Source organism: Embiotoca jacksoni, unplaced genomic scaffold (genome assembly GCF_022577435.1).
Source record: "Embiotoca jacksoni isolate LCO1_2020_lvr unplaced genomic scaffold, fEmbJac1.0.p SCAF_38, whole genome shotgun sequence".
Taxonomy (NCBI): domain Eukaryota; kingdom Metazoa; phylum Chordata; class Actinopteri; family Embiotocidae; genus Embiotoca; species Embiotoca jacksoni.
The window spans coordinates 1049392-1061332 of NW_027185390.1; the positions used below are offsets into that span (position 1 = coordinate 1049392).

An 11941-nucleotide genomic window follows, 5' to 3' on the forward strand; every position below is an offset into this window, starting at 1 on the left:
CTGATTTGTAGGCAGCTCAAGGTCTTCGAATGACATCTGAAAGTTGTTTTGTAACCTTCTTATGTCTGAATTTGTTAGAGATCTGGCCACTTTGACTTTCAAAGCATTTAAGGATGGAAACTGTTTGGAGACATTGGATTTTTGGACGGTGCTCTTCATCTTAATCCGCGTGTCTGATCAGCAGAAAAATCAGATCAGATGAAGAAATGTACTGGAAATGAAGACAAAAAGGGAGACCATCAACTGCTGCATTGTTCTTCCCATCTTATCGACTTTATAAAGTTGATTCCTTCACTCATTTCACTGATATGTTGCTGCTTGTAGGTGTCTCCTGATCTGCAAAATGAGGTTTTGATGAGCCTCTTGGAGACTGATCCAGACGTGGTCGACTACCTTCTGAGGAGAAAAGCATCACAGTGAGTTCCACGGATTCATTAACGTGTGTCTCTCCTTCTCTTCTTCTATCTTCCACCCTTTCATCCTGATTCTTGGTTTCTACAGGAGTCCTGACCTGTTGCAGTCAGAGGAGCCCTTCAGCCGGAGCGAGCGCCGTTTGTCCAGCGACTCCAACAAGGCGTCCAGCGGCGAAGTGTCCCCTTACGACAACAACTCCCCGGTGCTGAGCGAGCGCAGAGGGGAGGCGGGGAGCCCGGCAGGCGAGCAGCTCTTCCGTGTCCCGGAGCAGTACTCTCTCGTTGGGCAGGTGGCCGGCTGGAGCAGAGAGCCTGGAGCTGACACCTGGGGCTCCAAAGGTGAGCTGGAAAGTGCTCCATATCTCTCATTTAGGCCCATTGCCAGGTTTGCATAAGATCCAAGTCTCCTCACACCAAATGTGCATTGTTGACTGTATAATTGACATTAATTTGACCTCTCTTTCGCTTCTTTCAGAGGAGCATGCTAACATCTGGGGCACATGGCACAGTACTCTGAAACCAGCTCTCAAGAACCAAACATACACAGGTGAACTATTTTAAATCAGCCTTGGCCCTATGCAAAGTTTGTTCTATGTGGGTGCTGAGCATAAACTGTATATCCAAATAGATGGAGTCTCCAGGTCTGGAAAGTAAAGCCTATGCAGAAGTGCCTTAAAGTGCAATACCGCTGAGGGCCACTAGGGGCTGGTTCCAAAATACCAAGAAGGGATAGCCAAAATGCCAGATTGGAGGCTTCAACACAGCAGCTCACCAACCAGTGGTTGGATATGTGTGTCTTAATTTGCCTTCACTTAAAAATTAGTAAAATGATTATTTTTATGTCATCCACCTGCTGCTTTGTGTGTGTCTCTTGTTATTCATTAACAGTAATTAAATCCACTGAAGTACTGATGCGCTGTTCCTAGGTTCCCATGGCAACATGTCAGAGGGAAGCTCCCGTAGCTCACAGGAAGGTCTTGACGGACTCCACGGTGATGGCAGGCAGCAGACGACAGTACAACGGACTCAGACAGCGCCGGGCATCAACGAGTGCCGATCTCACCCGCCGGTCACCAGAGTGTGCACCAGCCCTCCTGCGGAGACGGGGCAACCACGCCTGCAGCTCAGCTTCAACCCCTCTGTGACTTCCCACCTCAACAGCACGCAGGGCCTCCAGAGAGGAAGTGGACACGGAGTTAACTCCAGACCTCAAGGCGGGGTGAACGACGGCCGCTTTCCTCCATCTTACAACGCTCATCATCGACTGGGCGGCTCGCAGACCTCACCCCAGCTCGCGACAGCTCAGCAGCCCCCCCTGCAGCATGGTAGGCCGAGTGCGGTGCAGAACAACTCGACAACAGAGGCCCAAACGGTGCCGCAGAGTCCAGAGTGGCAGGACTGGCAGAGGGACCGGTGGCAAATCTGGCAACTGCTGTCCTCGGACAACGCTGACACACTGCCTGAGACGCTGGTGTGATCTCAGACTCCAGCTCCGTCTCCGTGGAGATTCTACTCCGGCATCCAACCAATGGCCCGATCAGACCCCTCCAATTACAATCACTCCTCATTTTCTCTCTCAACTTGCCTCCCCCCCCCCCCCCCCCCCCCCCCCCCTCTTGTGCTGCCCTGCATCGTTAGCACCATGACGTTGTTGTTGTTGTTGTTTACGTGTGTAGCTGCTGCCTCATACAGAACTTTTACATCCAAGAGCCACTAGTATTTCTCGTTTTTGTACGGATGTTCAAACGTTGCTTCTGTTCCTGGCCGGTATGTTTCGTCCATAAGAACATTTTGAGTTATAGGAGCATTAAAAAACAAAAAAAACAATGCCCACAATAAATACCTCAAAAAGAAAAAGATCCTTTCAGAATGTTACCAGATTTTCTCCTCCGAGTTCAGTCTTCATATCTCAATGGGAAACGTTAGGAAAACATTTGTTTGTTACGTTTCCATTTCATCAATTTTACATTCTCCACCATGGAAACTAAGATGTACGCATTAGTAATTGCTGCTAAATGTAGACTGTTTGTGTGCACACTATTAATGTAACTCGGCAGCATCTTTCTGAAAAGATCAAATGCTGAATTACTTTTTGATGTCAGATCACATTTGACTGTATATATATGTGTATACGCAAATTATTGACAAACATGCATAAACGACATGTAAATTGATATGTAAAGTATATAATTTGCATAAAGTATCTACCTAAAAGTAAGTCGGCCACTTAACTGGCAGTCTAGGTGTTAGTGTTTGTCAGACTGCTGTTTCTGTCTTTAATATTGAATGTAAAATGCTTCACTTACAGCAAAACGCTTAGAGCTAATTATAAAGCACTCGGCTGTAAGTTTGCTTCCACTTTATGTGCTCTTGCCACCCACTGCAGTAACAATGTGCCAAAGTCTGTTTGGTTTTTTTAAACTACAGGATATTTTTTCATACAAGTTGTGGTCATTTCATCTAGTTGTTCATTTCAAAGCTAGGACATGTCAAGGATTTCAGTATAGGACACTCATTTGAACACATCAACAGGATTTTATCATCAGGTTTTTGTGAGGACCATATTTCCAGTTATTAAAAAAAAACAAAACAAAGAAACAAGAATAAATTAAGAAGCTGAAAATGTACAGAAAATTAAGCCTTGGTAGTTTATGTAATAAATATCCACAATGGTCAGTTTATGAATACTTATTGGACTGAATTTCCACAAAAACATGCTGCTGAGATCCTAAAACCAGCTTTATAACCATTGACAATGATGCAGAATAACACCATTTACACAATACAAAATATATGAAGTCCTTACTGATCCGTGTTGTTATACTTCTCGACTAGACTGAATATACCAACTACGGTAGGAGTAGGAGAATATTTCTCCTTTCAAATACAGTGTTGTCGCTAATTAAAGTGTAAATTATCTCTCCACCCACGACCAGCCTGTCCTCTCATACGTCACAGTCAGGTGGGTATTTGCTGGCAAATATTTCACATTCTTCCAAGTTATGGTGTAATATTTGCTCATATGAAGCCACTTCAGCATTAAAATGTGCAGACACACCAATGTCGCTTTGAGAAGTCAATGGAAAAGAACCCCACAAGTGCAGGAATCAGAAAGGTTATGGCGCCATCTATTGTGTGCACCAGCTTATTGCTGCTTCCCACAGTTTCCTCCGTTTCCACGGGAATCCAATCATCTGTGTTCAGTTTAAAATCAAAGCTTGTGAAAAATGTGCAAATCGAAGTGCCACAGGTCTTGCTCTTAAAAGTTGTTTCTCCATGCATTGCTCAAGGTTCATATTTTGTGACTGTTTTTTGTATTACTGTGTTGAGTGTTGTAATATATAAAAACAATATAACAATTTCTATTCAAGAATAAAAGAAAAAAAAAAGAAAACAAAGAGTAATCCTCATGGTCCTAGCTTTTCCCAGATCAAGACGTGGATGTTTGTCTTATTGACTTCACTACGAAAAACTTTGTGCTGCGGTGTTTTTGTTTATTGTTTGTTTCTTCCTTTTTTTATATATATATTTCGGTGGGATTTACTGGGTCCAAGTTGTAATGGAATGTCTGGTAATTGCTTTTGTACCGTGTGTCATCATCAATATGCTACAATGGAATTAAATACCAAAAAGTTTCCACGTGTTGTTGGAGTGAATACTGTGGGAGGTTCCTAAACCTAGACTGTGGATAGTATGTTACAATGTAGTATGTCATAATATACTACATCATGGTACATGTGTGTTACTGTACAGTACGTCATGCCATAATATGCCAGGTATATTACCGTTAGATGAGCGCTTTGGCTGTTTTATTTTTGTTTCTATTAATTTCTTCATATTTCCTGTGAAGATGCTTCACAGTGTTGCATTTTAAGTAAGATACTTCTTACAGAGCTGAACTTTATCACCAGTTCTCCTGGGGGATGTCTGTCTGCAGAGGAAAACTCTTGCAAACATGGTTTAGAGATGGCTGGGCCATAATTTTAATGGTGGGTGGTGTTTGTGTGTGTGTGTGTGTGTGTGTGTGTGTGTGTGTGTGTGTGTGTGGCTACTGATGTGTAATCTTTCTCCTTCGTGGTCCACACACATTCACTCTCCCTTCCTGATATAAAGTGCACTTACTAATTTTGCTTTCATTAAATGATATATAGGAACCATCCTTTTTAAGATGGTTTCATTATGTACTGAAGAGGTGGATTACATTTTGAAAAATTGTAAAAAAAACAACAACAAAAAAAACTTTTTGAAGGACAATTTGATTTTCCATTTCAAACTGAGGAGAAATGCAACTAGTCAGGTTTTTCAAAAAGAAACGACGACACAGTGGACTTGTGTACCGGCTCCATTATTTTGGGCAGTTCTTGGCTTCAGGAGGAGAACAACGAATAAAGATGGCAGATTATTAGGCGCTGCGAGACAGAAGGAGAAATTCAGCCATGAAGGCTCCTCAAGCAGGCAGCAGAACAGCAACAAAAGCAACACGGGCCAGGAAGTCTGAGAAAGATGTCATCCCCAAAGCTCCTTTTTTTTTTTTTTTTTTTTTTTTTTTTTTTGTGAAGGCTGTGGTCGCTCGTTTCAGATGCAAGGACAAACAAAGTAAAACAAGCAGTTCTGAGTCACTCAACTGTAAATGTCAATTCTGAGGCGTGTGCAGGCAGTTTGAAAGTCTCACCTTCAAAAGCTCGACAGAGCGGGGTGCGGCGGTCAGGCTATAGTGCGTAAACCCCCTTATTACACTTGAAAAATACATGTCTGAGAGTGAAGCGGTGCAAATAATAAAAAAAAAGTTGGCGGTCCAGTGAGCAGTGGAAAAATGTCAGATGGTTAGATGAGTCATCTCTCAAAAAAATGGCAGAAAAGTGCATGCAGGGCTCGGGCCAAAGCCAGTCAACAAGTCTGGGACAAAAACATTTGACTGCAGTTGAAGTCAAATGCATCCTAAAAATGAGCTGTTCTGGTGTTTGCGGAGTAGTTTGATGGGTTAAAGTTGGTGGAAATATGATCATAAGTTTGCAGATCTCATGCACTCAGCTGAGCAAGTTGTGCTGAGGTTGCATTTTCCATCATCAAATCACCGATAGAACCTCTTGTGGAAAAATTATGCCATCAGGAGAAGTCGAGAAATTGCAAGCCAAAGCCTTCACAATGAATATTTTACAAATGAATTAAGCCGTTTTTGATGTAATTTTCCAACATTACCACTAGAGGTCAGTCAAGAGCCTTCTATCTTTTTTTTTTAAAGCACACTATCAGAGTTTCTGTATCTCTTGGGACCAAATCAACTACCTTTTGGTATGTATTTGTTGCACGTCACCAAAAAGCACTATTGATAATGAATACAATTACACCTGCTAGTTTCAGACACTGACAAATGGGGGTAGGTCTGAGCTAAAACAAACCAAAAAGGAATAAATGTGAGAGCAGGTGTTTGAGAGAGGAAGAGGGAGGCAAAAGAAGAGGAGATTAAAAAGATTTCATGGCTTTTGGTTTCAATTTTCCTCAGCCCTGCCTGATAGCATTTCAAATCACCTTCCAGACCTCCAGATGAGTGAAATTAACTGCTAGTAGACGATTAGACACATTAGAAAAAGGTAATGGAGGAGCATTTGGGTGTTTAACTGAGGGGACAGAGATGAAGAGAGTGACTGACACATGAGCCAATAATTGAAATAGAGACAATGTGCTGTATGAACACTTGCTTTCTCTCACTGCTCTTAATGGACTCTGGGAATAATGAGAATGAGGCAAATTTCTCAGTATTTGTCCTTAATTCCATTTTCTCTCTGTTGCAGGTTATCAGAAGTTCTGATCGACTTTGAGTTTGGAAACTCTGGGAAGTAATTAGGATCTCGTTTTTGCAGATATGCACTTTTCGACCCACGAAAACAACCCGAGGACTTTTTTCTCCTTTCTTCCCGCAACATTTCCCTCCATAGCTCTACAACGATTCATCAGTGGAAATGCACCCTCGTTCCAGAGTCCTTTGCTCACAACACAAACAAAGCTGCCGCCGCCGACTGTGTGCCAGCAGTGTTTGAAATGAGTATGTCATGTCCCGCTCAAGGAGGTTCTGATTAATTGTGATCAGTGAAGACACAGAAGCAGTTTGTTTCAGATACTGTACTCCGAGTGTGCTTCTTCTGTTTTCTTTTGTCCCCCCTTTATTTTATTTTGTCAGTTTCTGGAAGGGAGCCGGATTTTAAATAGAATTTTGTGGACCATGACAACAAAACAAAGCTGCTTTTATTTCAGCAGCTAATGACTTGGCCCGGAGTAACGTTATCCAGTTGGCCGGGTTAAAAAAAACAATTTGCCAGAAAAGTACACATGCACAAATAGGTATGCATGAACTCATCCGCACAGAGACACTTGTAATTGCCTGTACAAAGAGTTCAGCCGCACTCCTGGAGGGAGTCAAGAATTCATGCATGCCACTAAACAAAATGTGGATTTCATTTGGTTTTATCACATTTCAGAGCGGCGTGAGGTAGTGCATGCACAATATTTGGTCTTTAGCAGAAACGCACGGTCACACACACATTGTGAAAAGGAATTCGTAGCCACAAGGTCCTCATTAGCAGGCGCAGGCGCTTCATTATCATCATGTGTTGCTTTATACGGTCCAAAAAACTAGCCTGAAGATAAAACACGGTCGAAAATGTAAAAAATAAAAAAATAAAAAAAAGGTTCCTGACGTGAATTAACCCATCTGTAAATCATTGCTGAAAAAAAAAAAAAATCACATCACTGCCTGGCAAAATGTAAAAAAATATCATCATGTGTCTAACCACAGCTATAGTGCATTCTCTCTCCTGCAGTGATCGATGAAAAGACCTCAGCAAATGAAAGTTTAGTAGTATTTCTTTCAAACACTTTCAATCACATAGTTCACCTTGAAAATACTCTAATGTCAGATATTTCAACCAAAGCTGACCTATTCTGTAAAAAAAACAAACTGGGTCAGCATCAATATTAGCTGAGTTAAAAGAGGACAATATGTCGGTTTCCTTTCATTCAGCGCTGTACTTCACGAGAAAGTTACAAACATGTTCGATTTAAAATGCTCTGGCAACAAAGAACACTTTTTTAAAGTCTATATTTCCTGTGCTGTCTGTGTCACAAAAGTTATTTCATAAAACTGCTGTAGGATTCAGCAAAAACAACCAAAACTTAGATTAACTGTGCAAAAAAGGAACAAACTTCATGTGTCACTATGAACAGCAAAGTGATGCCACAGATGGAAAATGACTCCAAAAGCCAGAAGATGCATTGCTGACAGCTTTCAAAGGGCTGTATATTCAGGGTGCAGATGAGTCAATTCACTGTGATAACAAATGACAGCAACCTGAACAATGACAGACAACCCATGTGAAATGTTTGACTGTCATATGTACGAAAACTCGACTTTTCACAAGTCTTGTCAGTGTGGCTCGAACCTCATGTGGCTACTGGAAGGAGCTGGATATGGCTCTCAGCAGTGATGGTTCATGATTGCAGCCATCTGACTGGGGATCAACCGTCCAACCAACCATGACATACCGTACACTGATTTGCCCTCAGGAGCAGGAACACACGCAATGCTGTACACATGTCCGTACTCACACACCCATCAACACCCACACACATTGGCTTTCTCCGCAGCTTAAGCTCATAGGAAGTAATGGGCAAATCCATTTGACCGTGTGGCCCAGTCCTGAAAGAGAACCCACACGGATAAATTGCCACAGTCGATTTTGTTTTACCATTCTAATGAGGTCACGCTTCATTGTTGTCAATGCTGTCATGCACTGGTCTTGCTCGCTCTAGGAAGTGTAGCATCTCAGTAGTTGAAAAAAATAAGTCATAAGGACATAAAAACAAGAGGCAAAATATGACTTACAGATAAACAAAGGGGAAAAAGGCCTTAAAAAAAATAACATGCCAAATAATATATCAAGGTATTTGTATTTTATAGCAAAATGTTATATCAAAGGGAAACACGGGTCACGGTTCCAGGTCAGTTGAATATACCAGGCACAGTGAGCCATGAGTTAATATGCAGAAAGAAGAAGCGCAGATGTGAAAAAAGGGAGAAAAGAGGAAAAAACAACAACATGCAATGTCTTTGCAATGTCACAAGTTAAGTATAACAATGTAGTGGTGATACTAAACCATGAAATGTTGAATATACTTGTGAGAAATATTACAATTTGAGCAATAAGTCAAACGTTAGGGTCAGGAAATACTCTGTAAATAAGTCTATGAAGTGAATGTTATTTGGAAGATACAAAGTCACAGCCACCTTGCAGGTTAATTGCATGATTGTGGTTGCAGACTGTACAATATCACTTTTGAGTAAAATTGTCAATGAAATCTACAAATATCCATACTATCACCAGACAAATAATCGGCCTTTGTGCATAACTACTAAAACCTAAAAGATCATTTTTGTAAAATACGTGCTCATGGCATACAATATGGCCAAGATTAAGCAAAAACAGTGTGTGTAACATTATTCTATCGCCATGATTAATTTTCCTACCTCGACCTGCATTCACTGTCCCCAGAATCCTCTGCTACATGTTCACTTGGAGTCAAACATTCATTCACCTAAACCGTATATATGCGCTGTATATGGCTTCTGTCTGCTTTAGAAAGAAAACTACAGTGATAGCAGCATTATGTTGTATTAATACTCTGCAGCATGGACATAAAACCTACTCTAAACATTCTCTTACTTTGATGCCACAGCAATGAAAGAAGCACAACAAAGCTTTACAAATAATAAAGAAGACTTACATTTCAAATTGCATAGCAGCCTTTCGATACAAACACATTTATACCCTCAATTGAGAAAATACGAGCATATTTCAGTGCATATGCAACACTGATCCAGATGTAAAGGACATCACACTGAAACTCTGCTGTCCTTCAAGATTGTAATTTCAATCCACATCCTGTAAATCTGTGTGATTCATACTGCAGCTTTGTGTGTGGGAGCGAGGAAGTGAGTGATCTTTGTTAATCATTCATACAATTTACTTGCACAAGTCATAGTAACTGAATTAAACATTTGAATTGCAAATTGCAGATGAAGAGTTCACTTTAAGGGCTGTTGAATTAGTCAGGACACTGTAATCAGGTAGGGGTGAACGGCGGGGGAAGGGGGGGGAGGGTTCATTTTTACTTTGAAAGGGTTCCTGCTAAGGCTGATGATCTTCCTCACCACGTGACCTTTGAAGCAGGACACAGTCATACTGATAGGAAGCAGGGACTAGTTGGTTAGTTGATGTAGCAGTGTCCTTCCTCTTAATTTTGCGTTGGTTATTTTGGGGTAGAGGAGCTATATTTCTCATAAGACATAGTTCCAGGCAACACTGTAGAGAATTCACCAGCAGCTGAGTTATTTCTGTAGGTGTTGCTGTTACAGTGCAATGAGATGAGGACAGTAACATCTCTGCAATGATGTAATTCTATCTGTTGTCTTCTATGTCCGTCTCTCAAATTGCGAATTTCCTCTTGCTATTCTGAGTGCACAAGTGCCCTCAAACTGTCAAGTATGGAAACATGCAGTGCAATATAAGTACCCAGATGGTGTACTCATACCAGACCACAAACTGAGGAGGGAACGCCGGACACTCATCCTCGAGGGTCGGCGTCACAGCTACGTCGAGAAAATATTGGCACCAGCAACTTTTTTGCAAACTGCAGCGACCGAGGAAAATGAAACTGTTGTTGAACGCAGCACAAGACAAATATAAGAAGTACACATCTACACAAAAGAGATTATTTTCCACTTAGTACCACTATACTGCTGTTGGACAAAAGCCAGCAGTGTGTTTATTGTGCGCTTGAAACATGGACACACAAACACATTCATTTCTGGTTAAAATAATTAAAGCCGGGGGATATGTTGGCAGGTGATGCATTGAAATATGAAGGTAATTTTCCTCTAAGTGCAAATTTGAGACAACACTACCTTGTTGACATTCATGCGCACCACACGTGCGTGCACTAACCAAATCTTATCCATAATGCATCAGTTAGGCATTTAATTAAAGTCATTCTGCAGCATGGCAACAATCCCAAACACACACAGAGGCCCAAAGAGCCATCTTCAGTCACAAAAAGCACTGAAACAGACAGAATGGGCCCTACAGAAGTCTGATCTCAAAATCATGCTTTCTTTCCGGGATGACATGAAGCAACTGAGACGTCCTAAACCCAAGAACTGAAGCAAGTTCCCCAAGATGCTCGGTCCAGCCTACCTGACAAGTACTTTGTAAAACTGGCCGCGCCAAATATTATTTCAGTTTTCCTTCTCTTCACTAAATTATCATTGAAAACATCCTCAGTCTACTTCCTGACCCTGAAGCCTTTGCTCAGCCCTGTAGGTGGTTCTTTCACGGTTCTTGACATATTTAGGGGGCTGTATTAGAAAAAGGTGATCAGCAGAATGATTTTTGCGTATGAGACCTTCGGTTTAAATTTAGGTATTGTCGCGCTGACTGGACCTCACTTTTACAAGCGCCATTGTAATATTTAAAATTCTAGCGACAGACCTGAAGGTGTAAAATCCATCCTGACACAAATGTTCATTTACAAAATCCTCTCGGTGTCTCCTCTCTGTGCTCGTTTTAAAGACACTTTTGGACGTTGGCGATTGACATCCGCTGCCCTCGTTCGCTTACAATCAATGTGCAATCAGCCCCACATCTAATTCAGAGGCCATTAAGTAGCCAGCTTCAGTAATGGGCTGAGGCAGAGATAATACACTGATTGAGACTGAGCAATCCTTATCTCCCTGTGTTAGGAACCTTTGCACGCACACGTTATTTAAAGTCCGTGCCTAATTACACGTTATGAAGAGACATTAGGGGGGGAACCTACTAAAAGCCATGAAGCATTAAATGTCAAGTTCATTAAAAATCTGCTGCCAGAATTCAAGCCATTTTGTAATAACGGAGTCATGCTTATTGGATACTCAAAGTTAGATTTAATGGTGATTGGAGTACTTCTAAATATAGATCTGGAGGAGTCGTTTTTACATATTCTACGTATTTTCATTATTTCATGCATATGTGCTCTGAGGCTTTTCCATCTTAAATTAAACTAACTGAAATAATTCTGAAAATCAATTTTGTTTGCTTTGCTCATTAGCAACCATTAAAACCACAGGGCTTCTGTGGTCTGACTTTGAGATGGAAATCTGCTTTGCATTATTCAACAATATTATCAGAGATGGTATGAGGCAACTGAAAAAAAAATATATATATATGCCATCGAGATTTGAGGATGGAAAGAGGCAGATGTGTTTGAAAGGTTTTTCTGTCTGAAGTTTAGTTGGGAGAAAGTTGAATCCCCTGTGTGCCCTGCGTCTGAGTCAGAGAGGAGTGAATGAGTGAGGGGATGAATAATGCAGGTCAGGATCCTATTGTTTGGTGAAGGCCCTCTGCAGCCCAGGGCGCAGCGCAGAAGTCTTTGAAATATTGATTCGCCACTTAAAAGTTGTTGTGTGGATGCTGCTCAACTTCGAGGATGTGAAGATA

At 41.4% G+C, this 11941-nt stretch overlaps 1 protein-coding gene across 2 annotated transcripts in view; it reads left to right on the forward strand.

Moving 5' to 3' along the window:
* Positions 1-4050, forward strand: part of LOC138208483 (rho GTPase-activating protein 6-like) — a 61714-nt gene extending 57664 nt beyond the window's left edge. For both annotated transcript variants that reach the window (XM_069166368.1, XM_069166369.1), the window contains exons 11-14: positions 325-416; positions 502-752; positions 889-960; positions 1340-4050. In XM_069166368.1, coding sequence (XP_069022469.1) covers positions 325-416; positions 502-752; positions 889-960; positions 1340-1890 — 966 coding nt within the window. In that variant the 3' untranslated portion in view covers positions 1891-4050. The remainder of the gene's footprint in view (positions 1-324; positions 417-501; positions 753-888; positions 961-1339) is intronic.
* The last annotated feature ends 7891 nt before the right edge of the window (positions 4051-11941 follow it).